This window comes from Tenrec ecaudatus, chromosome Y, assembly GCF_050624435.1.
Source record: "Tenrec ecaudatus isolate mTenEca1 chromosome Y, mTenEca1.hap1, whole genome shotgun sequence".
Classification (NCBI taxonomy): Eukaryota; Metazoa; Chordata; class Mammalia; order Afrosoricida; family Tenrecidae; genus Tenrec; species Tenrec ecaudatus.
Window position 1 is genome coordinate 18558124 of NC_134549.1, and position 25486 is coordinate 18583609.

Sequence of the window (25486 nt, forward strand, 5' to 3'; positions counted from 1 at the left end):
AACTCTAAAGAATAACAGCATTAATTTTGCTGGCTGATTTGTTGCAGTTGGTGCCTTGTGTACTCTTGCTGGGTGGTCTGCAGGCCAGCAGCACCATGTAAGGCCATAGCCAGCCCACCAGGGGGATGGTGCCCCTGATTTAGTGGATCTGCTTGTGGTTGAAGAGTAGCCCGTCTGCCACAAAAGGGAAGCCTGTGGCCAGAACCTCACACAGCCTCTTGGGGAGCACTCGAAGTTCCGGAGTCCCACAAATTTAAAAGGATTGAGCTTTGTTTGCTCTCCCAGGTCGCCTTCCTCGGCTAACTACACATGCATCCAGTAGAACCAGAAATCAGTGGGGCAGTCATAAACGGGAATGTCCCTGACAGTACATCAGGTCCAGAAAGTAGTAGGTCTGGTGCGCCTCGCTGTGAATGCACTCCACAATGGTGTCGTCGGTAGCTGTCCATGAGCTCTGCCTGCTGCCTCCCGGCAGGAGGGAAGGAAACCTGTCCACGCAGTAACCGTTCTTGGTGTAGGCGCTGGTGCAACCCCTGGAGGCCACGATGAGCGCTCTTTTTCCAATGGGGCACAAGACCGCAATCCACTCCTGCCCCAAGTCCGCGGGGATATCAATCAGCCACTCAGAGATCATCAACTGATTGGCATAGCGCTTGGGGAGTTTCTCGTCAATATCAACATCCATGTCTTCATCATCTTTCCTGTGTTCCTCCTCCTCACTCTCCACTCTAGTCCAGTCATCTTCAGCCAGCATTCTGGTGTGGTTCACAGAGGCCAGTCGCTTGCATTTCTGAAGTTCCAATAACGACGGTGCAGCTCATCCTGCTGCAAGGAACTGCACTTGGGCTTGTACTGGGACAGGCGTGGGTGTGAGGCTGCACGGCCGTTCAAATCTCAGGACACAGAGAATCTGCTAGCCAGGGCTGGACTCAGCTCTTCCATCTTTCCAGCAACCTTTATGGACCAAATGGCAGGTATGCACGACTGACTTCTGCCTGTGCAATCTTCAGAAATCAAATCCACTACAGAAGTTGGACAAGTGTTTCAGTACAAAAGAGACCCTAACACCAAAGATAAGTTGGGGACAAACTGCCTTCATTTATGAAAGACACAAAGACTCAGACACATTAGGGATGCCAATCCATGAAGTCTTGGTTCTTCAGACCATTCAAAGACAGGATTTTACTTCACTACGTCCTGGAATACTGGAAGCTGTACAAATTCATGAGTAATTGTAAGACCATTAATCACAATAAGAGGGGAATTATGGAAGCCAGAGGAGGACCAAGATTGGGACACATAGTTTATGTTCTAAAGAGTTTAGAAGATTGTTGATTTCAAATGAGGCATCTGAGCAAGGTAGGACTCCTGATTATGCAACCGACAGTCCTGTCCATCAAGGACAGGCCCAGGGAGCCCTAAAACACTGCTTCTCCCTGGACCATCTTTAGAAGCATGCAAGTAATGCAATTTCCAATGCACCCTACCAGAGGGCAAGATGAACAACTTCATTGTTACATGATCTCAAGACATTTCCGGAAGTGGTTTTTGATTTGGGGTTTTTGTTTTGTTTTGTTTTGTTTTGGGCAGTGGAAAGTTATGTGTAACATCCAAAAAACTTAGTGCTGAGACTTAAGCCCTAACTTAAGAGATTTTGGAGGAGGTCATTATGTGCAGTCAAAAATGAAGCTGGGGCCATGAAGCTGAAGAAATGAATCAACTACGTGAGAGCACAAATATAACCTGAGATCCATCCCACATGAATGTCAAAGCCATCTCAAGAACAGATAGGATTGAGTAAACACTAGCAACAGGAAACTGGACCAGCTGTTTGATGACATCAATAACATCTTGTATGAAGAAAGAAAAGTCCTCCACAAGACACAAAAGGTAGAATGACCAAAGTGGACATCTAAGAGACTCTGAATCCTGCCATTGGTAGAAATGTAACTAAAGCAAATGGAAGAAATGATGAAAGAATGCTGAACAGAACATTTCAAAGAGCAACTTCAGGAGAAAAATTAAAATATTAACATGAAACATGATGCCCAAGGGGGAAATCCTTCAAGTTATAATAGTGAGAACATCGAGAATGTCATTCGGTAGATGTGGCACAGAAAAGAGAGGTGGGAATAGGCTCACACCCCAAGAAAGCTTGGCCTGACTTTATCCAAAGAAGCATAGTCAGACAGGCATTTTCTGCACAGCTTTCAGTTAATAGCTTTGTAATCAAGAGGGTCTTATTCATCCACCAGGTGAAAATTGACCACAGAAGACTAAGCTATCTCTGGTTTACATGTCTAGGACATGATTCTCTACCCTCCTTAAATTTTCTGCTTTTAGGGTTTGTGGTGGGGTTCTGAGAGGGTTGAATAGCAAGGCTTCAACTTACTCTTCAGACACATGAGAGTTTCGGCAGCATTGCTGTGGGTCCACAAAAAAGACAGCCACTGAAACGCCTTGATAATTTAGAAGAGTTGTTATTCAGTTGTCACCCGACATCGAGAATCTAAAAACAATTCTAGGATTGAAGTCTTGAGTGGATATTTAAGTCCATCATTAAAAGCAAACACTCACTTAGAAGCTGTCTATAATTATTAAGCAAGCACAAGGTTTGCACTAAAGTGCATGCTCTCAAACAAAGAGTAAAAGGAGCTTCTTGCCACTGTCCATGCAGATGAATGGAAACCACACAGGACAGAGTAAACCACCCCTATGGGATTCCACGACTGTAATTCTGAATGGGAGAAGAAAGCCCCATCATTCTCCGCTATTTAAAATACAGGTATCACTGAATGGGCCATTCCATTTCACCTCAGTGGACGGGATCACCTACTTGGGGACCACTATTAAATGTCTTTATGGGAGCAGGTTCTCATCACTCTGAACTGGAAACAGCGGTGGTTCTGAAAACTCCAACAGTTGATTAATAGATGAATAACTCCACACTGGAGCCCATCCCCCAAACTGACACCCTTCTTTACCTGCCACACTACAGAGAATCATGATCTCAGCAAGATGATACATTTAAAAAGAGGACCTGATGCAAAGGGCTTAAGTGGAGAGCAAATGCTTTGAGAATGATTGGGGCAGGGAACGTGCGGATGTGCTTTATACAATTGATGTATGTATATGTATGGATTGTGATAAGAGTTGTATGAGCCCCTAATAAAATGTGGGGGAATAAAAGAAAATGATTACGGCAAAGAATGTACAGATGTGCTTTATACAATTGATGTATGTATATATATGGATTGTGATAAGAGTTGTATGAGCCCCTAATAAAATGTATTTTAAAAAGATGATACATTTAATGAACCATTGCACAAAAGCAAGCTATTAAGATGCATCAAGTCCCTGAATAGGTACTGAGGTGTGAAGGAGATAGAGGGTAAACACAACACCCTGATTAGACTGGGTAGAGCAAATATATTTATATATTCATAATGCAATATTGAATGCACTCAATTCACATAGGCCTCAAAGAAAGACAAGTTTGGAATGCCACACCTCAACCTCTAGGACCTTCCCCACTCAGCACCTTTGAACTATTTAGATTTCATGTTACTCCCTATTTCAAATCACCATTGGAAAGGTTAAAAAGGCTCAGACTTTAATCTTGACTCTTATCTTTGATCAAGTATTTCCAGTGGGTGATGAATCCAAGATGGCAGGTCAAAGGACAAACTTCTTCCCAAGGGTGTTGAGACCAACAATTTCCATAGATACAGAGATAATGGCAGGATTCTCTCTCAAGTCTCCAAACCTTCAGGACAGAGGAAGGGTCCAGGTCCAGAACAAAGCTAGAGAGCTTTCAGAGTCATTTTAATTCATAAAACCACACCCACAAGATAGCTAGCTTCCCCATCATTGGCTGTTCACAGCAGGTCTCAGCAGGGAAGTGATGGTATTTTTGGTCATTTTATCCACCAGGCTGATGCCATCCTAACAGAACACACCCTTAGCCTCCAGACCCAACCCTGTTGAGATAAATTGTCAGCCATCAAACCTCACCCACTGTGACTGATAGAACATAGAACATTTTGAGGAGGTGTGTTAGCAGATGAGAGTGGATTAAGTAATTGGTTACAGAAATGGCTCTAGTCCACAGATTGTCCCATATGCAAAATAGTACCCTTATGGATATTCATTTGTGTAACTCATTTCCCATAGCACAAACACACTTGTACTCTGTCTCTTCCAACATAGAGCCAACTTATGGGAAAGAGTAAAAGTGCCTCCTTGGCTGCCTACAGACAGTTGATCTCTCCAGGGGTAGATGACCTCATCAAGCCCCACAGATTGCCTGGTAGGTTTGAATGAGTACCCTGGTGGCAATCGCCCCAATGCTTTACCAAGCATGCCACATCAATTGCATTTATCTGGAGCACTGCAGGGATGATTGGATCACATTGGGCATGTTTAAAGGACTGACCTCTGGAGAAGGGCACAGTATATTCTCTTCTCAACGGCTCTTATGTCAGAAGCATTACCAATTATGGTTTATAAAACAAGGAAACATCATTGTCTTACTGTTTAGGTAGGTGGAATCCAACTTCAGGACCTCACCTGAAAGATAAGGTTCTCTCCCCGTGGGTTCTGAGGTACCTTCCTTATAACCTTGCAACATCTGTGGGACGCTAGATCCTGGCCAGACTTTGTCTCCCATCTGCATCAGGAAGTGCTTCAAGTTTGGCTGCCTTCCAGCTAGTTGGGTTGCATCATTTGCATTTGGCAGGATGTGTGCTTGTTCTTCCAATCCTAAACTTCGACTCCAAACAGAGATGCTTACATACCTTCCACACTAATGAGAGTCGTGACATCAGCAAGTTGACACAGATCTTGTACCCTTGCACATAGACAAGTTATAAAGACGTATCAAGGACCCTCAATAGGTATGGAGGTGTGAAAGATGTAGGGCAGTGGTTCTCAACCGTCCTAATGCGCGACCCTTTAATAGAGTTCCTCAAGTTGTGGTGACGAGCCCAACCATAAGATTATTTCCCTTGCTACTTGATAACTGTCATTTTGCTATTGATATGAATCGGACAACCTTTACAAAAGGATCCTTTGAGACCCCCAAAGGGGTCAAGACACACAGGTTGAAAACCTATGAATTCTAGAAGGTAAGCAATACACTCTAATTTTTTGTACTGTTTCTATTGAGCAGAGCAAGTAAATACATAGGTGCATAATGCAACATAGAACACATTCACTTCACCCAAAAAGTAAACATGCTCGTGTTGTGTTTCACAGGCCCATTATACAAGAAATAATTGCAATACATGTAAGGTTTTCACAAACATAAACCCATTCTTTCCTAATATCCCTTGTAGAAGGATAAACGTAGGGGACTCCCTGTAGGAGATGACTGTATCTCTTTGTCACCATTGTACATTTGGAGTCCTGGCTCTCCACCTCCTATGTGATGAGCCCAAAATGTGTCCAGACAGTCTGAGACTTCTCACATGAACCATCTGGTACAAACAAGAGGCAAATCAGTGCAGGCTGAGCAGTTCCAGCTGCAAAACACTGCCACACTGTGGACACAGTCTTGTTGCACCCGTTTGAAGATATCCTCAAAAAGAGCAAGTTAAGGCCAAGCGTCAACAGACTCTGGCTGCCTCCAATGCAGAAACTGTGCATGATAACAAAGTATGGATAGCCATGAGAAGGGGCATTCCGAAATACTTCGTCGTTGAATGGTTAAGTGGATCAAGAGAAAGTTGTGCAACATAACAAGGAAACAGTGCTCAATTTCTATTGAGGAAGGGTATGCCAAACGGACAAGTATATATACTTTTATTTGTGTTTTTAATATTATAACATAATATTATCTATATATAAAGTATAACCAGATTGCTCCTTACAGATGTGGATGATGGGACGTCAAGCTACATATTTTGGACCTGTTTTGTGGAGAGATCAGTTCCTGGAAAAGGACAGAGAGACAAAAGCAGGCCATTGACGTGATGGATTCACAGAGTAGCTGCAACGAAGGCCTCACACTTACACACGGTTGTGAGGATGGCGCAGAGTGTGCAGTCTTTCCCTCTCTCCTGCGCGGGTCCCTGTGCCTCGGAGCCGACTGAATGACGCTGAAAAAAACAATGTCTGCCATAATCGAATTCACGTGGTTTCCTGTGAGATAACAGGACTGTTCACATCACGCTCCTTTTTTCAGCGGGAAATCTTGGGATGGGAAAGGCTAGATTAGCTGCTTCCTTGTCTTCTGATCCCAAGGAATTCAGTCGGGTGTGGTTAATCTGCAGATGATTTCAGTCTTTCTTTCTTTCTTTTCTCTTAAAGTGTCGTCCAGACTGTGTGCTCAGGATCTAGGCTCTAACAAAGATAAGATGTTGGAGAAGATTCTTATCAACAGTCAAACTTTTTTAGCATTATTGGTTTTACCAGTTTCATTTTCACTGCATCGAAAATGTGATACGATTCAATAAGATCAAGGAAGAGCTGTACCTCTGCCTTCAAATTCAATTCTAGAACATTTTCTCCAGACACTGTAGTAGTAGCTCGTGTACTTTTCTTGTTGGTTTCTCCAAATGAAATAATTATATACAAAACAGAACAGTCCCATTCTACAACTTCAGCGCCAGGCCCCTGGGTCACAGAATATGGGAGGTGGGGCACCAAGTCCTGCTGCTTGCTACGTCCCAGTTATGGGAGCTCTGGCCCGGCTAGCATGGTTGGACTTGTAGTGGAGGCTCAGGGATGGGCCTCTGGCGCGACTGTCCTCAATCTCGGGATAGCTGCCTACCCGCTCCAAGCAGGGATGGGAATTGGCCCCCTCAGGCCCAGTGGTAGACTGCTATCCTCACTGGTCCTTGTTAAAACTACCAGGCCAGGCAGCTGAGACCTTGTGCTGTCCAGACTCCCTAGACTCAGCTCATAGCTCTCTTACCTCTTGGCATTTGGCAGCTGGTTCAGGATGGCGGGAGGACCGGGCCCGGTGACTGCCCCTAGTCGATGCTTCTTTACTTCCTCCATCAGGGCCGCCACCTCCTTCTGGTCTCCCTCCTGCTTCTGCCTCTGCTGCTCCTCTGTCAGGCGGTGCTGCTGCATCACGACCTTGAAATCCACGTGGGCCTGCCGCTGGTCCAGCCGCTGCAGGATCTCCCGCACCTCCATCTCCAATTGGGAGTCCTCGGTGCGCCTCCCCATCACCTTCACGGGGTGCTCCGGCTCCTTTGGCACCCTCTCTTCCTGATGCGTCTCAGCCTGCAAGTTACACGAGGCTCCAGCTGCAGGGCGTCGTCTGTGCTCTCGGGGTCTGTCTTGAAGGTCAACTCCTCCCCACAGTGCTTGCACTTGATGTAGAAGCAGGAGATCGTCAGGCCAGCGTAGTCCTCATGGTTCACCGTCTCTTTGCGCGCACTGACCTTCGTGCCCTTGTAGACATACTCTCCGCACGTCTTACATTTCATGTGGAAGGGGATCCTCAGTTGCACCTTATACAGCTGGTACTTGGGCATCATGAGCTTGGGGATCTTCTTGGGGTGCAAGTCTGGTCGGCAGTATTTGCTCAAAACTCTTCACTCCTGACAATTCAGCCTCTTTCTCTGCTCACAAGCACTGGAGAACTCGGTAGGCTCGGGTTTTATTCCCAATTCCACAATGCCCAGAGTACTTCCGGTGACGCACTTCCGGTGACGCACTTCCGGTGACGCAGAGGCGTTGACATATTCATTTTTTCAACTGCTTTATGTGGATTTAGGAATTCCCCGCTGAGATGGATGATGAATGGTGTAGGATGCAACAATTGGGGGGTGGGGTTCCGCAGGAAGATATGGGTGATCGTGCTCTGCATCGAAGAAGGTATAATACTTCATGTCCGAGTTATCTATGGAACTAGGTTTTGAAGGATAAGTAGGAGTTTTCCAAGTTAGGGAGGACAAAGATATTTGGACCACAGTAACAAAAATCTAGAGATGATTAACCAGCAAGTGTTTCTTCCATTACGCACTGCCTGAGTTCTCTCTCTGTGATCGGAAGCTATTTGCTGAACTGTGGGGGCTTCTGTGTGTCTATGATTCTGGAAGCTATGTCACCAGCATTTGAAAATACAGCGATGAATTCCAAGTGAACGGGTTTTAGCTGAACTTAGAGGCTAAGAACAGACAAGAAGGCAGGAGGAAATGGTCCCCTGCTGAGGGATTAGACACTGAAGAGTAGCAGACATTTGTCTGATATAGAGCCACGGATACGATGAGATGCTGCCACTGAAAAGTAGCTGAAGTGTGACTGGGGTGCGGTTGACGCTAATGAGGAGGATCGAGCACTTTGCTGGGCTTTCAATTACTGATGGTCCTGGACTCCGCAGGAGGAGAATCACCTCAAGGGATACTGAGTGGTGTTCAATCAGGAAAGGTGATCATTATCCTATTCAGAATCTGAATTCTGCTCAAATGTGCAATAAAGTTGATTACATGAGGAGCAATGTGGCCTGAGGATTGGGAGAAGACACACTATAAACCTATGAAATGGAGACCATACAAGCCAGCTCGATGGAAAAAGAAGAATCGCTTGCAGTACTTTCTGAGGCAGATTAAATTGTGCAGCTTTCAGTACGGAGGATAATTCATGAAGAAAGCAAAAATTCACATAACTAGAGCAGGAAGAGGATGACACACAGGGGAAAGATTAAGTTATCCAGAGTCCCAATTCACAGAAATCTACAGTCAATGCTCAGAGACGCAACTGTTAAGAAATAGGGTGATCTACTGCATTGTTCTCTAGGCTACCTACCCACCACTACTCTCTGTCCACCTGTCGTCTCTATCACTTGCTACACCTCCATCCCCTGTATTCATCAGTTTCCATCGCTCTTGTTCGGTGCTACGTAATCCTTTCTCAGTCATACGGAGCAATGGACAACAGAAGGAAGCACTGGCTAGTCCTGCACCACCGTCAATGTGTTCTGAAGTTCAGTTCATTGTTTCATGCCATGTGGCAGCCTATCTTGTTGATGGTCTTCTTATCCACTGCCCCTCTACTTTACCAAGCATGGTGTCTTTTTCCAGGGATTTCTCTCTGCAGATAACTTCGCAACAGAATGTAATACACAGTATCTTCATTGCTGCCCCTAAGGAATATTCTCTTTGTCCTTCTTCCAAGTGAGATTTGTTGATTGGCCAACCACACTACTTTTGATATTCTGGCCATCACGGTAATTTATGTGCATGCATATTTCCTTGGTTTACCATATTCGATGTTCAACTTACCACCACTAGCTTTTCTACACTCTCTGCATCTCTCCATCTCTAACGCTACATAATAGCACCAAACACATCAAAAGGGCAGAGATGAATTAGGTTCAAATATGCCTTTCTTTCAGTGGTTTATATTTGTCTAATCCATGTCAAACGTAGTTTACAAAGGGAGAGGACAAGTACTTTTGTATAGAATATGCAGACACAGCCTCACGCAAAGGGGTCCTGGGAGGAGGAATTTCCTGGGAGCACAGCTCTGACCCCAGTGGCAGTTCTTGGCAGGAAGCTGGACAGCCAAGCACTCCCGCATCCAGGAATACTGCCAGCCCTGGCTTCAGCTCAGTGCCCGTTCCCTGCCCCCAGGTATGAAAGTGAGCCCCATGAGCTAAGACTAAGGACAGGATCATGTCCCAGGGAGCGTGTGCCCATGTCCAGGAGGAGAAATATACACCACTGAACACCTAGCATATGGATTAGGTAGGGGCCCATGCTGGGGATGGGGAGACAGGCGCCCCAAGAGGCCTGCGGGCTGAGCCCCTAGTCAGTCATGAGGGAGACACAGCTTCAGATATTCTTTTAAAAAATAAAAAGAAATAAATCATACAACCAACGGGTTTGGAGGGCTGTCCCATTTATACACCACATTGTAAATATACAGGGTGTATAGTACATGTGCTTCGGTCTGGAGCTTGCATGTCTGTCTGTACATCTGGTCACTCTTGGGGCTGGATCTCAGGAGCCTTTTTAAAAAATCATTCTACTGGGGGCTCTTATACTCTTATAACATTCCATACATCAATTGTACCAGACATATTTCTGTATATGCTGCCTACATCATTTCCCAAACATTTTATACTTGAGCCCTTGGTTTAAGGTCCTCTTATTGCACCTCCCTCCCCCACTCACACCCTCGTGAAGATTTTCCATTTGTCTTCCACAGAAATTATTTACAGAATATACCTTAACAAAATCTTGTTTTCAAATAGAAGGGATTTTGATGGTTATCTCTTATTTTAACAGTCACATGGAGAAGCTGGGGCATTAGTGAAGACAAGGATTAGTGAACGGATTGAAGGAGATAAAAAATAGAAATATTATTAAGTAATCCTTAATGTTACTAACAAAAAGTGTGGAATTAAGTGAATAACAGTAATAAAATGTTAAGTAAATGGAGTGTAGTGATACATATTTCTGAGGGTCATGTGGTTCATTCAAGGCCATTCTGTATATTTAGCTATTGCATGGCTCTCTAGGCCATCTACCCACCTCTTTCTTCTCCTGCCAACTCTGGCGTCTCTATCCACCTCTGTGCCCTCATTGGATTAGGGACCTCACTGACAACATTCTTCCCTTTCACCAGAGTATCACTGCTGAGAGCCTTACCTTTACCCATCTTTGCACTGTAGGAGTAGGGTCTACTCATTTAGGACTATGCCCATTAGACATTACTCCATGTGATTGCTGTCATAGAAACAGCCAAGACCCATCTGTTTGTTTACATTTTACTGTGGCATTCAAATGAACAGCCATCTAAAAGCGGCATCAACTAAGTCCACATGGAAGAAGCACAGCTGTCTGTGAGACGTCCCAAGAGAATGGAGAACAAAATGCAAGTATGGAGAAGGGGGAAAGTATCAGAAATGAGGTTGTGAGCCCCTCTTTGTAGAAGGCATTGGAAGAGAGAGCACCTGACGTCCAGCTGCAGAGCACCTAGTCGGACTCTGCCTCTGGCACATCTCCTCTGGCCACAGTTGAGGGAAGTGAAACGCGTCTCTGTCAGAAGGAGATTGCTGTAAACTTTCCTGTAGTCGATGGGATTGTGGTATTATGGAAGACCTGCTCAGGTGACCTCCCTCTGGACTCCTCAGAAAGTTCTCTCGGTTTTTCCATGAGAGAAATCTTCCCTCTCACTTATTTTAATATTTAAGGTGGTCTTTTCTTTCATACCCTTTATTTATTTGAATTTAGTTGAATGCTTCCACGATGCTTCTGAATGTATCAGTTATCCCTTTCTACCCCAACCTACCCCTTGCCCTCCTTGTGTCCCTACTCTCATTATAGGTCCTGAGGGGTTTATCTGTCCGGGATTCCTTGTGTTTCTAGTTCCTGTCTGTGAATGAGGGGGAGTGCGGAGTGGAGACCCAAAACCCATCTGTAGGCAACTGGACATCCCCTTACAGAATTTTTGCAGGGAGGAAAGGAGCCACTCCGGGTGCAGTGTAGCACTGATGAAACTTACACCTTTCCTCTAATTCTTTAATGATCCCCCGCCCCCTTCCTCACTATCATGATCCCAATTCTACCTTACAAGTCTGACTAGACCAGAGAATGTACACTGGTACAGATAACTGATCACAAGGATCTATATTTAACCCCCTCCAAGGGGGATGGACAAGAAAAAAGTGGGTGAAGGGAAACATCGGACACTTTAATACATGACAAATAATACTACTTCATAAGTGTCCATGAACAAGTGAGTGATGGGGAGGGAGAGGAAAAAATGAGGAGCTGATACCAAGGGCTCAAGTAGAAAGCAAATATTTAGAGAATGGTGATGGCAAGAAATGTACAAATGTGCTCGACACAGTGGATGGTGTATGGATTGTGATAAGAGCTGTATGAGCCCCCAATAAAATTATTTTAAAAAGAAAAAAATAAAGAGTATTTCAGTAAGGTATGGAATACAGGAAATTGTCAAAAATTCAATCCAGGTCAGATGATCCCTTCAGGGCCAGTGGTGAGAGTAGCAATACCTGGAGGTTGGAAGGAAGGTGGGGTAAAAAGGGGGAACCGTTTATAAGGATCTACATATAACCTTCTCCCTGGGGGTTGGACAATACAAAAGTTGGTGAAGGGAACCGTCGGGGAGTGTAAGATATGACAAATTAATAACTATTTATGAATTAAGAAGGGTTCATGAGAGAGGGGGAAGTGGTGAGGAAGGGGGGAAATTAGGAGCTGATATTAAAGGCTCAAATAAAAAGCAAAGGATTTGAGAATGATGATGGCAACAAATGCACAAATGTGCTGGACACAATGGATGTATGGATTGTGATAAGAATTGTATGTACCACCCAAAAATGATTAAAACACTAAGGGGAAACCACAACAGGGTCATGAATGAGACATGCATATTTTATTAGAGATTACAAGATAGGTACTTGTAACCAATGCAGTCAGTGTATATCTGCTAGGGTCTGACTCCTGACCAGGGGTTAGCAAACTTGGGCTTGAGAGCCTTAAGAGTAGCGGTTCTCAACCTGTGGGTCTCGACCCCTTTGGGGGTGGAACGACCCTTTCACAGGGGTCGGTTGCCAAAGGCCATTGGAAAACACATGTTTCCCATGGTCTTAGTAACCTAGACACCACTCCTCTATCCCTCTCCAGATGGGTCCGCCCACATGCATATAAGTTCACATAACAGTACCCGTTGTGAAGACTGTTCCCCATGCGACACCATGCTTCAAGAAAAAATTTCACTTATTTGTCATTAGAAATAAATATTTCACAATTTAGAGTTACATATTGTTTTGTGATTAATCACTATGCTTTAATTATGTGCAACTTGTAACCATGAAAATGCCTCCGGCATATCAGATCATTACATAATGATTCACAAAAAGGGCAAAACTACAGTTATAAAGTAGCAACGAAAATAATTTTACGGGTGGAGGCGACCACCACATGAGAAGCTGAATTAAAGGGTTGACGCACTGGGAAAGTTGAGAACCACTGCTTAAGAGGATCTTTCAGTACATACATGTGTCTCTAAAATAAAATTTTAAATTAACTTATCATAGTTGTATTTGAAGGGTAATATTTTCATCATGGTGATTTCATTTGTTTGTAAGACTAGCTTCAAGACACTGGAATCCTTTTTAAATTGTTGCTCTTCCAGCTCTAAAGTTTGCTAGCCTCTGCTTCCTGACTATGGAAACTTCATTAAGCCCATCAATGACACACCCAGATAAGAGACCCTAAGAGACCACTTTCCCCAAGGCTGCTGGAGAAAGAGGGAAGTAATCCAATTCTGATTCACTTTGCCTAAGGGTGAGATGATCTGCTTCTTTGGACATTGATCCCAAAGGAATTCCTTGAAGCTGAATTAGTGTGGGGACTCTGCACCTACATCTCTGGCTATAACTCTCAATAGCCGGGCACCATCAGCTTTCTTCACCACGTTTTCTTACGCACACGTCTGTCTTCAGTGATATCAACAGTAATTGTAATGACCACAGGACCATTATAATTGGGAATAAACTCCATGACCAGTGAGTTTGGTTTATTTCATATTTTTAATGGCAGACTTTGGCATCTAACGATCTCCTACATGGTCAGCCTAGGTGATAAATAAGCCAGGTGTGACACGATGCAGGGTGGGACACTAAGACCTTGATATCTTCAGAGCACAGATTAGATCCTTGGGAGGGGAGTTTTCTGTGGAGGCAGCTACAGAATTTGTCATTTGACAAGAGACGATCAGTTGTAACAGCCAGCAGAGAGAGAAATTCACGGCAACCGAGAGAGCTGACCTGGATACACGTGCTCCGGTGAACCTGAAAATCCTGCCCACTTCCCGACCCAGTTCCTAGACTCAAGGTAAGTTGATGGGAAGACACATGGCCTCTTCAAGGGAGGTCAGATCCATGGATATTGAACAGCTAAAAAGACCCATCCCCAGACACAATGGCTGCAAAGGTTTTCTCTTGGTACCACTGTTTCTTGGTCATATGCTTTCTGTTGAAATGGTTGATGGTCTAGCTCTCTTTGGTTTGGCCACTTTGTGTCCTTACATCTTCTACTTATGGTCCCTCCATCTTTCTACAGCCACTTTTCGGCCAGCTTGTTGTACCCTGGTCCCTTGTGAGGATGGCACAGGACTGGGCAGTGTTTCCTTTTCTTTGGCAGAGGGTTGCTTTATGGGTCAGGAAGGACACAGTGGCTCATAAAATTAATATTTCAAACTTGTGACCGTGTATTTTTAGTTGTGTTTAATTTTTTTCCCTCCACTTCTATCAGCTAAAGGTCTTCAGTTTGTTCCGCTTAAAGAAATTCTCAGGGGGTTCTTCAGTTTCCCCACAGGGTGAGTGCTTATACCGTACAGGCATTTTGACGATCGTTTTGAAATAAAACCTACTGGCAGGGGGTCAATGCTCACTCAAATAGACCCCGTGTGGATTGCCGACACTGTAGCTGTTTATGGGAGTAGAAAGCTCAGTCTATATCCTGGAAACCTGCTGGTGGTTTCAAACTGCTGACTATGTGAACTAGTAGCCCAACATATAACGATTTCCATGTCAGGGCTCCTCAGTTTTTCCTAAGGCCTGGAATAGTCATACTGCCTTCTTGACAACACCACACTCACTTCCTGACCAGTAAACTCTAGCGTTGAATTTTCAAGGATACAGGTAAAAGCAGTAGCTCTGAATCTCCCTGGTAGTCCTGGAAACAAGTAGGAGCAGATAGCTATGAGAATACAGGTAAATGAATGAAGGTACCTCAAAAATAAAGGGTAGAGACCTAAGAAGGTTCCCCTGTAGTCTAAGACATGTAAATGAGAGAGCTCAGTCTTTTGTCCTCAATTCTGACCTGATGGATGCAAAAAGTGCCCTCTTGATTACAAAGCTATTAGCAAAGATCTTGGCAGAAGTGTCTGTTTATGTTTAGTTTGTTGAAAAGAAGAAACCACAAACAGATATGTCTGTAATTGGCTTTGCCTACATTTTCCTTTGGCCTATGTCAGGCAAAGCTTTGTTGGGGTATCTGCCCTTTTCCACCTCTGTTTTCTGTAGTACATGTATGGATTCAAATTCCCTTTGTCCTCATTTTATCGATTTGATTATTTTCCCCTTGGACAGCAAGCTTTTGCCATGCTCCTTTGTCTTCTTAAGTTGCCCTTTGAAATGTTATGCTCAGTCTTGCTCCTTCATCATTTCTCGCTTTTCCTTTAACGACGTCCCCACCAATGGCAGACTCTGAGTCTCTGATTTCCACCTTCATCGTTCTGTTCTGTCTGGTGAATGATTTTGCTTTCTTCATGCATGATGTTAGTGATGGCATCCTACAGCCAGCCCAGGTCCCTGTCACTAGTGATCAATTAGTCAAATCTGCTCGTGAGATGGTTTGGACATTCATGTGTGATGCGTGTAAGGTTATATTTTGCTGAAGTTGCATGTCAAGGTTGTGGGCCAGAATTCTCACAGGTATTTCTGTTATGTTGTGGGCATTCCCTCTAATTCCATCCCTACTGTGATGAGATCTGTTGTGATAAGACAACCATGGAGAGGTAGTATCTGTGAGGCTGTGACTCACAAAGCTCTCGGACCCTTGGCTGGATCTCCAGATCTCTGGAACTGAGAGAGTAAATGGTCTTATTGCCTGTTTATCTTGGATTTCTCAGCTTGCACGGCTTCCGCAGCTTTCAAGGAAGCAGCCTGCTACTCACCTGCCCATCTTGGATTCATCAACTGGTGGAGTCACTGGGGTCAGTAGAAGATCCCATTGTGATATCCCAACTTATATTGAGGGCTTGCCGGGCACTACATTTGTGAGTTGAAATGAGAACTACTGGGACGAGAGAAGCCCATAGAGTCTCTAGGAAATCAGGGGGGAGGACCTAGAGTTTGGAGTGTGGGGCTCAGTAGCGTGGCTCTCACTGAGGCTTTGGCACAGGTCCGTATCAAACAACGTGTGAGCAGGAGTGGAGAGATTTGAGGCAGGCTGGACATCAGTTCACTCACAGACACAACGGGAAAAAAAATCCCATACCTAAAAAATTACACCGACCACCACCCACACCCATGGAGCCCTGATGGCTTAGCTGCTAAGCATTGGGCTGTTTACTGCAAGGTCAGTGGTTTGAAATCACCAGCACGCCTTGACTGAACTAGGAGGCTTTATACTCTTATAAAGACTGACAGTCTCAGGAGCCCAAAGGGGTTGTTCTACTCATCCTACAGGGTTGTGATGACTCAGAGTGGATACGAAGGTAGTGAATTGGCCTTGGAGTGTCTTACTTGTGTGTCAGACGGAGACTGGAGGATGAACCCCTGCAACGTCTCCTGAGTAAAGATGACTCTTTGTTACTGTGAAAGTCGGCAGCCTTGGAATCCCTAGTGATTTGCAAGAGACTCAAAGAGAGTGAACTTTGCGTGTTATTATTTTGGACGATGTAGTTCTGCTTTGTGTCAATTTCCAGCATAGTGAACTATGAAATGATAAGGCAATGTTTGGTAAAGGGACTAAAGGCAGAATTCAAACATTTAATGCCTTTAACAGTGCTGACAGAAGCCTGGGGATTTTCCCTGTTGTTGATTCCAGCACATTTAAACATGAAATGAATTATCACAACGGGAATACAGTCCACAGAGACTTGGGGTAAAAATTACTATCTGGAAGATAGAACGAGGTGCATCCAGTGTGGCGTTTGGACCCCCAGTTCCTGCACTGTCGTCCTCATACACCTGGAAACATGGGTGCTACAAGAAACGCCCCCCCCCAGCACCGAATGATTACAATGAGGGGCAACCCTTCCTGTGCATTGCCTCCAGGAACAGCTGCAAGGCAGAGTTAAATGATCCCCATATGTTTGTAAAGTTGAGTGTGAGGCTCCAAGCAGATCCATCCAAAGTTGACGTAGTCACTAGGGGCACATGACTGATGGAGTCACTTTTAACAAGAAGTGCTGTCTCACAACACTGGACCAATTAATGTGTCTAATGTCTGCTCTGAAACTCTCTACTCTCAATGGACTTTATTAAACTTTGGGAATGATTTAACACCGTTCTCATATTTGAAGGGGAATAAATATGACTGTTTGTCTAAGGGGAATCTGTTTCATAAATCCCAGCAGACTTAATCATTTTTGCATATGTGAAGTTCACGGTGATGAGGCCATCTCTGGAACTATGGCTTCTCAACACTCCCTTTTCTACATGTCTTATGTTTTCTACAACACAGGTGTTGGTTGCTAGTGAGTATTGTGTGACTGGGTAGATTCTGTGTCAGGTTTATGGGCTAGAATTCTCAGAGAGTTTTCCTTATGATGTTGTAATTGGCCCTGATGTTGTCTGTTGTGGTGCAATCACCTCTGTGCTGAGATCACTCTGTATGCATGTGTGGACTCTCTCTCAAAACTGTCTACGTTGTTGGTCAGCTTGCACAGCCTGTGCGGGAGCAGTCTGCCACGTGAATTGCCCATCTTGGATTGATCAACTTGAGTCAAGAATAGCCATCATCTGGCATCTGAATTTCCATTTAGGCCTTGGCAAAGTCTACCTGGTGAGTTCAGAAAAGTATTGTATGCCTTCTCTAGGTACATGTTAAAAACTGCTCTGACTGAGGAGACCTCACCTGAGCTGGGGTCAGTGTTTCCAGAATGAGGGGGAAGGATGCATTTGTTGACGTACTGAACTGCGCACACAGGTGAATCCAAGTCACCAGAAAAGGATGATGTTTCCTAGAAACATTAGTCCCACAGTCTGGGTCATTGATCTCAGTGGTTTAGCAACACTGTCATGATGAAGTCACCCCTGAACTTGCAGTTGGCTATAACAACATCGTTTTGTTGATGAAATCTCATATGCTACAATCCCCTCTGTGGTGGGATTCTATAGGAAACACAATCGATAGGGAATTCCCTGGTGCTGTGTTTGACTCAGCAGAAATGAGACCTTTCTGAGCGCATTCTTTGCTTTTCTTTCCATGGTTAGGATACTACAACTAGATTGGCATCACCTGACTGACAGCTTGGACCCCACAGGCCTTCTGACCTGGCATAAGATTGTGAAACGACAGTAGTCAGAAGAGCCCAAACTTACACCCAACCTAAAACCTTGAGACGCTTCAGCACCTTGGCTGTCTTCGAGTTGAGAGAAGTTCCTGGACACTTCTCTGGTCAACAAGGATTCACATTCCTGCTGGAGCACCTGAATCAGCATGAAGAGGTACAGCCCACCCAGTCTTGTGGACCTTGCAAGCCAGAGCTTCCTGAAGGACGAGGCCTCAGCCATTGCCAAGCTGCGCTGCCTGCCCAGTCCTCTCTTCCTGCCTCTGTTCAAAGCAGCTGTTACTGGAAGGCACCTTGCAACATTGAAGGTGATGGTGGCTACCTGGCCTTTCACACGCATGCCCCTGGGGACTCTGATAGGAGCTCAGAAGCTCCCCCAGGACATTTTAAAAGCTGTGTTGGATGGACTAGATGTCCTGCTTGCCCAGAAGGTTCACCTTGGGAGATGTCAGCTGAAAGTTTTAGATTTTTGCACACACGCGCACAGCAATTCCTGGAACCTGTGGTCTGATCCAGGTGCCCATGGTTCATCAGACGACTTACAGGCAGCCCAGCCCCCTAGAAAGAGGGCATGAAGGTCTAAATCAATGTCTAACAGGCCTTCTGTGGAGTTGGTCCTAGACCTTTGCTTCTTCGAAGCCACTTTGGATAAAGTGCTCACATTCCTCCTTAAAAGGGTCAGTCAGAGACAGGGCCAGCTCCTTCTCTGTTGTAGGAAGCTGGAGATTTTTAATACGTCAACTAGAATGGAAATTATTGAGAAGGTCCTGAAAATGACGCAGTTGAACCGTGTCCAGGAGGTGGCAGTGAATTGCACGTGGGAACTCTCTACCCTGGCCAGGCTAGCTCCTCTCCTGGGCCAGATGGTTCATCTGAGAAGACTGATTCTTTCTGGAATCGTCTTGAACTCCTGGAGGGAGGAGGACGAAGTGAAGAATCTAGTCTCCCTATTGGCTTCACAGTTACACCATCTACACCAGCTCCAGGAGCTGTATCTGGACCCTGCTCAGTTCCTGGAAGGTCACGTGGACCAGGTGTTTGCATGCTTGGAGGCCCCCTTGAAGACGCTCTGGATAACAGAGTGCTCACTCTCTGAGTCTGACTTCACAGATCTGTCCTTGTGTCCGAGCACCAAGTCCCTAAGATCCCTGAATTTGAGTAGAATCAAGTTGACTGGCTTCAATCCTCAGTCGCTGCAAGTTCTGTTGGAGAGCGCCTCTGACACTCTCCAGATGCTGAACTTGGGTGGCTGTGGGATCACAGACTCCCAGCTCAAAGCCATCCTGCCTGCCCTTGGACACTGCTCCCAGCTCCAGCTCTTCAGGTTCTATGGAATCCCGGTCCCAGTGGCTACCCTGGAGGGTTTGCTGAGGCACACCCTCCCTCTGTGCAAGCTGCAACTCTTGCAGTTTTCTATCCCTCTCGAGTGTTACCTGGACATCCAGGGCCCTCTCCAACAGGAGAAGCTTCCCGTGTATATGGCCAAGCTGAAACGGACACTCCAGGACTTGGGAAAGTGGAACAGCTTGCTGGTCTGCCAATGTGATACTGATATAGACGATCATTCAATCACCTGCATTTTCCAGGACTGATGTGACTATCCTCTAATTCAAATGCATTTATGTAAAAATTGTAAAATTAAAAACATAGACTACACTGTGTAACTTTATTAAAACATGTTTACTTGGATATCATTAAAAATTAGTTCACAATGCCAGGATATCCTTAGCTGAAACAAGATGTGCTTCATATCTTATTTTTATGTACATTATGATGATGGTGTTCAAGAATTCTCAGTCACCAGGACACTCAAATAACACACAAGGCATTTTTGCAAATCATTCTCTAGGGGAAAGCAATGCTATAGCTGCTGTTTTAAACATGGACACAGTCAAACCATAAAAATTTGAATCCAGTTCAGTAGCATGTTTCCTGAGCAGATTGCATGCACCGTTTTGTCCCTTGCCTGACCTTGTACTTGTTGAAAGCAGAGTGTTCTTTAGAAACGAGGCTGGTGCCACTGTGTTTTTAGCACTTTGAAGGTGTGATCAGGAGAGTGGTCTCTGGGGATGGACGTCATATTTGGCAATCTGGAGAGGCAGTGAAACGAGGAAGGCCCTCAAGGGGATGGATTGACACAGGGGCTGCAGTGCTGTGCTAAAACAAAAAGTTTGTAAGAATGGCCCGGGTCTGGGACGCATTTCCTTCTCGGTCTCTGGTACATAGATCCAGATGTTTGTAATCCAACTCTAGAACCACTAAAAACAGGATTTATACTCTCAGAAACCCACTGGGACAGTTCTGCTCTGCCCTACAGGCTCACTATGCCTGGGAAAGATCTGATTTCTTTAATCAGAATAAAAAATTTAATGATTACAGATATAAAGGTTTCAGAACTGCTAAAATAGTAGTGCATAATTTATCAAGGTGTCACGACGGTCAGGGGAGGGAGGAAAAAAGAGTAGCCAATATCAAGGGCTCAATACAAAGTATATGTTTAATCATTGTAAATGAGGGTGATTGCAGACTGCAGACCCAAAGCCCATTTGTAGGCAACTGAACACCCCTTCACAGAAAGGTTGTGGGGAGTAGACCAGTTAGGCAGAGTGCAGGGAATCAGCGATGGAACATACAACTTTCCTCTGCCAGGAATGTGAAGTTGAGAAAGATTTTATTCAGGTAGGGAAAGAACTCCTGGGAAGGAAGGGAGAGCATGGAAGGACGGGCATCTTCAGCCCCCGGACAGGTTCTGAGACACAGCGAGTTAGATCAGGGAAATCGATGCTAGCAGTGAATTGTGGGACATATATAGGGTTTGAGCCAAGGATGTATGTGCTCATGAGGGGAAGGAAGGCCTTCTGGGGCTGCAGGTGCAGGGTCTGAGTCAGGATGTGGTCTGTGAGTAAATCGTCCCGGAACACTGAGGGAAGGGGCTGTACAGACCCGGCCTGGAGAGATGAGCTCCTTAATATGCTGGAGGCAGGGACTGCACAGTCCAGCTCTGGCCTTGTGAGCTGGGGGGAAGGGGCCCCAGAGAACAGCAGGCCATCTTCAGGGAGAGTTAGAGGAAGAGGCTGCATAGTTCGGACCTGGCCCAAACATCAAAACTCTTAATAGTGGAAATAGGTGTGGTGTTCTATGGTTCACTACTTCCTGCTGTGATAGGACAAAGAAGGGGGGATTAAGAGCTGGAAAGTTCGGGCCCGGTTTATTTGGCAGCAGACTATAAGGGCGAAGCAAGAGTTGGCTGAAGGGCAGGTTGGAGATGGCTTTCATTTGGTCCTGGAAAAATTTAAACAGAGGGAGGCAACAGTAACAGTACACAAATTATTCCCAGAGGTCCCTCGAGGGGCATAATCCAGGACGTGGTTTTACAGAACTCCGTGAGGAGGGGTTGATGGTGCCCCACTGAGGTTTCCTTATTTCCCTGACCATGTTATAGAGTCCTTTAACATTTTATTTAACAGCTTTTGACTCATTGATAGAGTGTGTGTACTTTTTTGTCAGCTGTTAGCGGATTTAATGCATGGTGGTTCTGAAGGGTTACCTGAGCCAGGGATGCAATTTGTTGCTTCAAGGAGGTGAGAGACTCTGAGGAAGAGTTTATGACCAGCCGGAGTTGAGAGAGGGAGCCTGGCACAGGGTTCTATTAGGGTTTTCAATAAACTTAAGGTGGATTTTTTGTAGGTTGTTGGGAGACAGCAAAGACAGGACTTGGTGTGAGGGAAGGTTTTGCAGTTTGTGGGTAGATAACGTCTGGATAGGCTCTCTTAGTGTTAGTTTGACACCTTCTTTTGTAAGGGCGGCAGCTTCTGCCAGGTCCCAACGCACGGCTGCCCGCCTCTGACTGTCATATCTGTCTGTATAGACTTGTAAGTTACTGGAGAGTGGGTGGGTCCCAGGACCTGAGTCAAGACTTTAACTGCTATTTCCTTGGTTTGCGTTCGTGTAAAGTAAAAAAGGTTTACTGGGTTTGGTAAATGTAAAGGCGGAGATTGGAGGAGAGTTTGTTAAAAAGTTGCTTTGAGTAAATGGGGAGGAGTCTGCAGGTTTAGCACAGGTGGCTGGTTTGAATGAGTGACCTTGTCTGTTTTGTTGCTTTCCTGTGTTCCCGAGGAACTCTCCACTTGATATCCTTTACATCTTTTTATTAACTAAGTGTCAGCAAGGAGTTAACGGTCTGCTGGGAATCATTTGGGTTGTAGCACAGGAAGGCTGCTGCTTGGAGGGAGAGAGAAGTTAAGGGAGTTGGGCTGTGTCTGCTTTAGAACTGTTTTAGGAGAGGCTGCAGGTAACGGCAAATGAATGCTGATAAGCTGGGTTAAGGGGCATGGTAATACAAAGGCATCATTAAAGGTGGGGTGGCTAAAGGCTTGGAGAGATGACCATCAGTTCCCATAACTGAGACCTGGCAAGGGGAAGTCGGGCTCGAGGAGGGGAGGACTGAAAAGACCGTGTCCACCAAAAGTAAACCGGCTTACCTGCTGCCCTGGTCACTACCCTGAGCACGGAGAAGGAGGGGTCACTGAGGTTGCTGAGTGAGGGGCTTCTTCATCAGTCATCGGTGGCCAGGTCAAGCAGTGTTAATGGTGGTTCAAGGTTTGGAGGGACTGACTCTCCATGACTAGGCACTGAAGGACAGTCACTTCTCCAGTGGCCCTGCTGACCGCACGATGGGAATGGCTAGGTGGGTGGCCGGTGATGTGGGCAATGCTTAGTCCAGTGCCCTTTCTGGCCGCCTGTGAAGTGACTGCTGAAGTTGCTGTTTCCTGAATTCTTCTGACCCCTCGCTCCAGACGACTTCAAGACTTGGGCTTGCCATCTTGCCTCAGAATTCGCAAGTTGCCTCAGCCTGGTCTTCTCAGGTGCTAAAAATTTTAAATGCGACATTGACTAAGTCACGTATTGGCATCTGAGGTCCATCCTCAGTTTTCTTACGTTTCTTTTGAGTATTGGTGACTGACTATGTTATGAGTGGTAGCACCGGAGGCCTCGTTCGAGAGGGAGCGTCTAGCCTAGTGTACTCAGGTAAGGCTCCAGCTAGGCGAGTGAGGAAAGCTGCCGGATTCTCACTCGGTTGCTGGATAATTTCCTGCAGCTTGCCCGAGTTTACTGCTTTATGAGCGATGGTTTGTAAGCCTGAGTAAGGGCGGGCGACTGTGGGGTTTGGGAGGCTGTGGGTGTCGCCACTGAGAGCTGAGGGAGGTGGTGCTGAGGGGCACCCAGAATATGGAGGAGGCCTTACTAGGGGTGCAGACAAGGAGTCAGGGGGTAGGGAAAGATCAACGGGAGTAATGTCAGGGGCCTGATTAAGAGAGTGTTTAGTTAAGAGAACTTGAGCCGGGTGACAGGCAGTACATAGAGAGGGAAGGGAGCGAAGAAAGAAAAGGGCCTGAACATTGGGAACCTCAGATCATTTTGGAGTCTAGTGACAAAAATTATGAGGTCTCAGAGAATGTTGGAATCGAAAGTATTGGCCAGTGTGACTCATTGTCCAATTGGGATTGTGGCCACACTTGCTTACAAAAAAAGACCGGGTGCTTAGGGGGAATATCCAGAGCCAGGCCCCGTTCAGTGAGGTTGGTCAGGAGGCTTCCCAAGGGACTGGTCTTGGGAGATTTACAGAGCGAGCTCCCCATGATGTCTTAAGCTGCAAGGGGTAGGATCAGAGAAGGGCGTCTACTGGTCCCTGTCCACACCAGTCAGTCAGGGGGTGACCTGGTATCCTTGAGAGGCGTCCCGGTCAGAGCTAGGGGCCCCGTGGGAGAGTACTGGACTCCCCGTACAGGAAGGTTCCCTGGCACATTTTTCGGCTTTAACCAGCACACAGGGACTTTGGGTCAGTGACAATGAAAGACACTGCAGGAAGCGAGGGAGGGGAGTGGCCTGGCTTTGGGCCAGATGTATGCAGAGTGGTCAGAGGAGTTGTTCAGGAGGGAGTTGATTTTAGATAAGGTCTGAGAGCAGGCACTGCAGAACTGGTAGGGAGAAGGAGGAAGTAGATTTTAGAATAAATCTGAGAGCAGGCACCACAGAACTGCCAGCAAAAGATACACAAACAGGTAGAAAGAGCTCAGACAGACTCTGAACTCTAGTCCAGTCAGAGGTGCAGGGACTGCTAGGTACTCACTTGTAGATGTGGAGGATGGCAGCTGAGAGGTCCTGGTTCAAGGGAAGTTGGGAAGGGTGGGTGGGGCGCGTCAGCCGACCTCTTACTCCAGCAGCATTCATGCACCAAGTTGAGAGGTTGAAAACGGAGGACGGGACTGTGCACTCCCCAGAGGATGGACAGGGTCCCCCCCTGTCAGTCCAGCGTCTGTCAGCACCAAGATGAGAGGTTGTAGATGGAGGCATGGAACAGAAAGAATTTAGCCAGGAATGTGAAGTTGAGAAAGATTTTATTGAGGCAGGGAAAGAATTCCCTGGAGGGAAGGGAGGGCAGGGGAGCATCTTGAGCCCTTGGGCCGGTTGTGAGAAACAAGGAATTAGGTCAGGGAAATCGCTCCTGGCAGTGAGGCAGCGCTTGAGCCAAGGACTGATTAGGGGAAGGGAGGCATTCTGACGATGCAGTTGCAAGGTCTGAGTCAGGACTTGGTCTGAGTAAATCATCTTGGAACAATGAGGGAAGGGGCTACAGAGAGATATGCTCCTTGGAAAGTTGGAGGTAGGGACTGCAGAATCCAGTTCTGGCCTTGAGAGGCGAGGAGAAGGGGCCGCACGATCCAGCAGGCCATCTTTGGGGGGGAGCTAGGGGAAGGTGAAGCATGGTCCGGACCCAGTTCAAACAAGTCAAAGAACCTCTTTGGCTTCCTAAGGACAGTCAATCTCTCCAGGAGTAGATGGCCAGACCAAGCCCCATAGATTGGCTGTCCTGGTGCTCTATGTCTCTGTGGAGGCAGACTCTCATCGCTTTGCATTGTAGAAGTTACTTGTTTAGAAGCCTCCAACTAGTGATTCATAGACCAACACTACCCACTACCCAGGCACAGCACCCTAATGGGCATCCTTTCATGCCTACTTCTGCTGGAAAGACGGATCACCTCCCAGGTCATGAATGCTTGATTTTTGTATTTAGTCTGTAGGAGAAGTGAACATGATAGTTAGTAGCTTTACAAAGAGATGTTTATTTAATTGTAGGCATGGAGAATGGGTTTGGAGAAATTTGAGCATCTGTAGTGGGAGGGAGTGGTCTCTTTTCAACGTCTGGAGCGCCCCTCTCCCTTGGAAATCTCCATGAGTTTTGTTATCCACATTCCAGAGTCCAGGAGGTTCCCAAGGCAGGAAGGGACCTTGTGTCCACAAAACAGGCTGTGCTCTGTCTCCTATCTGCACCTATCTGTGTGCTGGCCTCTCTGTTCATGGCTTCAGAAGAGAGATGGGATGTCAGCAAGGGTGGTCTCGGGTGAAGCTGCTGATGTGAGACGCCTGCCGTAATCGTCACCTCCACGTAGTCACATTATCATAGCACATATGT

General features: G+C 46.0%; 1 protein-coding gene and 2 pseudogenes across 1 annotated transcript; 1 reads left to right on the forward strand and 2 right to left on the reverse strand.

The window, feature by feature from the left end:
• Positions 1–4: 4 nt before the first annotated feature.
• Positions 5–942, reverse strand: LOC142435700 (snurportin-1 pseudogene; annotated as a pseudogene).
• A 5826-nt stretch (positions 943–6768) lies between these two features.
• On the reverse strand, positions 6769–7696 carry LOC142435701 (splicing factor YJU2-like; annotated as a pseudogene).
• A 7806-nt stretch (positions 7697–15502) lies between these two features.
• Positions 15503–19604, forward strand: LOC142435702 (melanoma antigen preferentially expressed in tumors-like). The gene is made up of 3 exons (XM_075539890.1): positions 15503–15510; positions 18161–18459; positions 18634–19604. Exons 1-3 carry the CDS (start codon positions 15503–15505, stop codon positions 19602–19604), a joined length of 1278 nt encoding a protein of 425 aa, XP_075396005.1.
• Positions 19605–25486: the final 5882 nt, after the last annotated feature.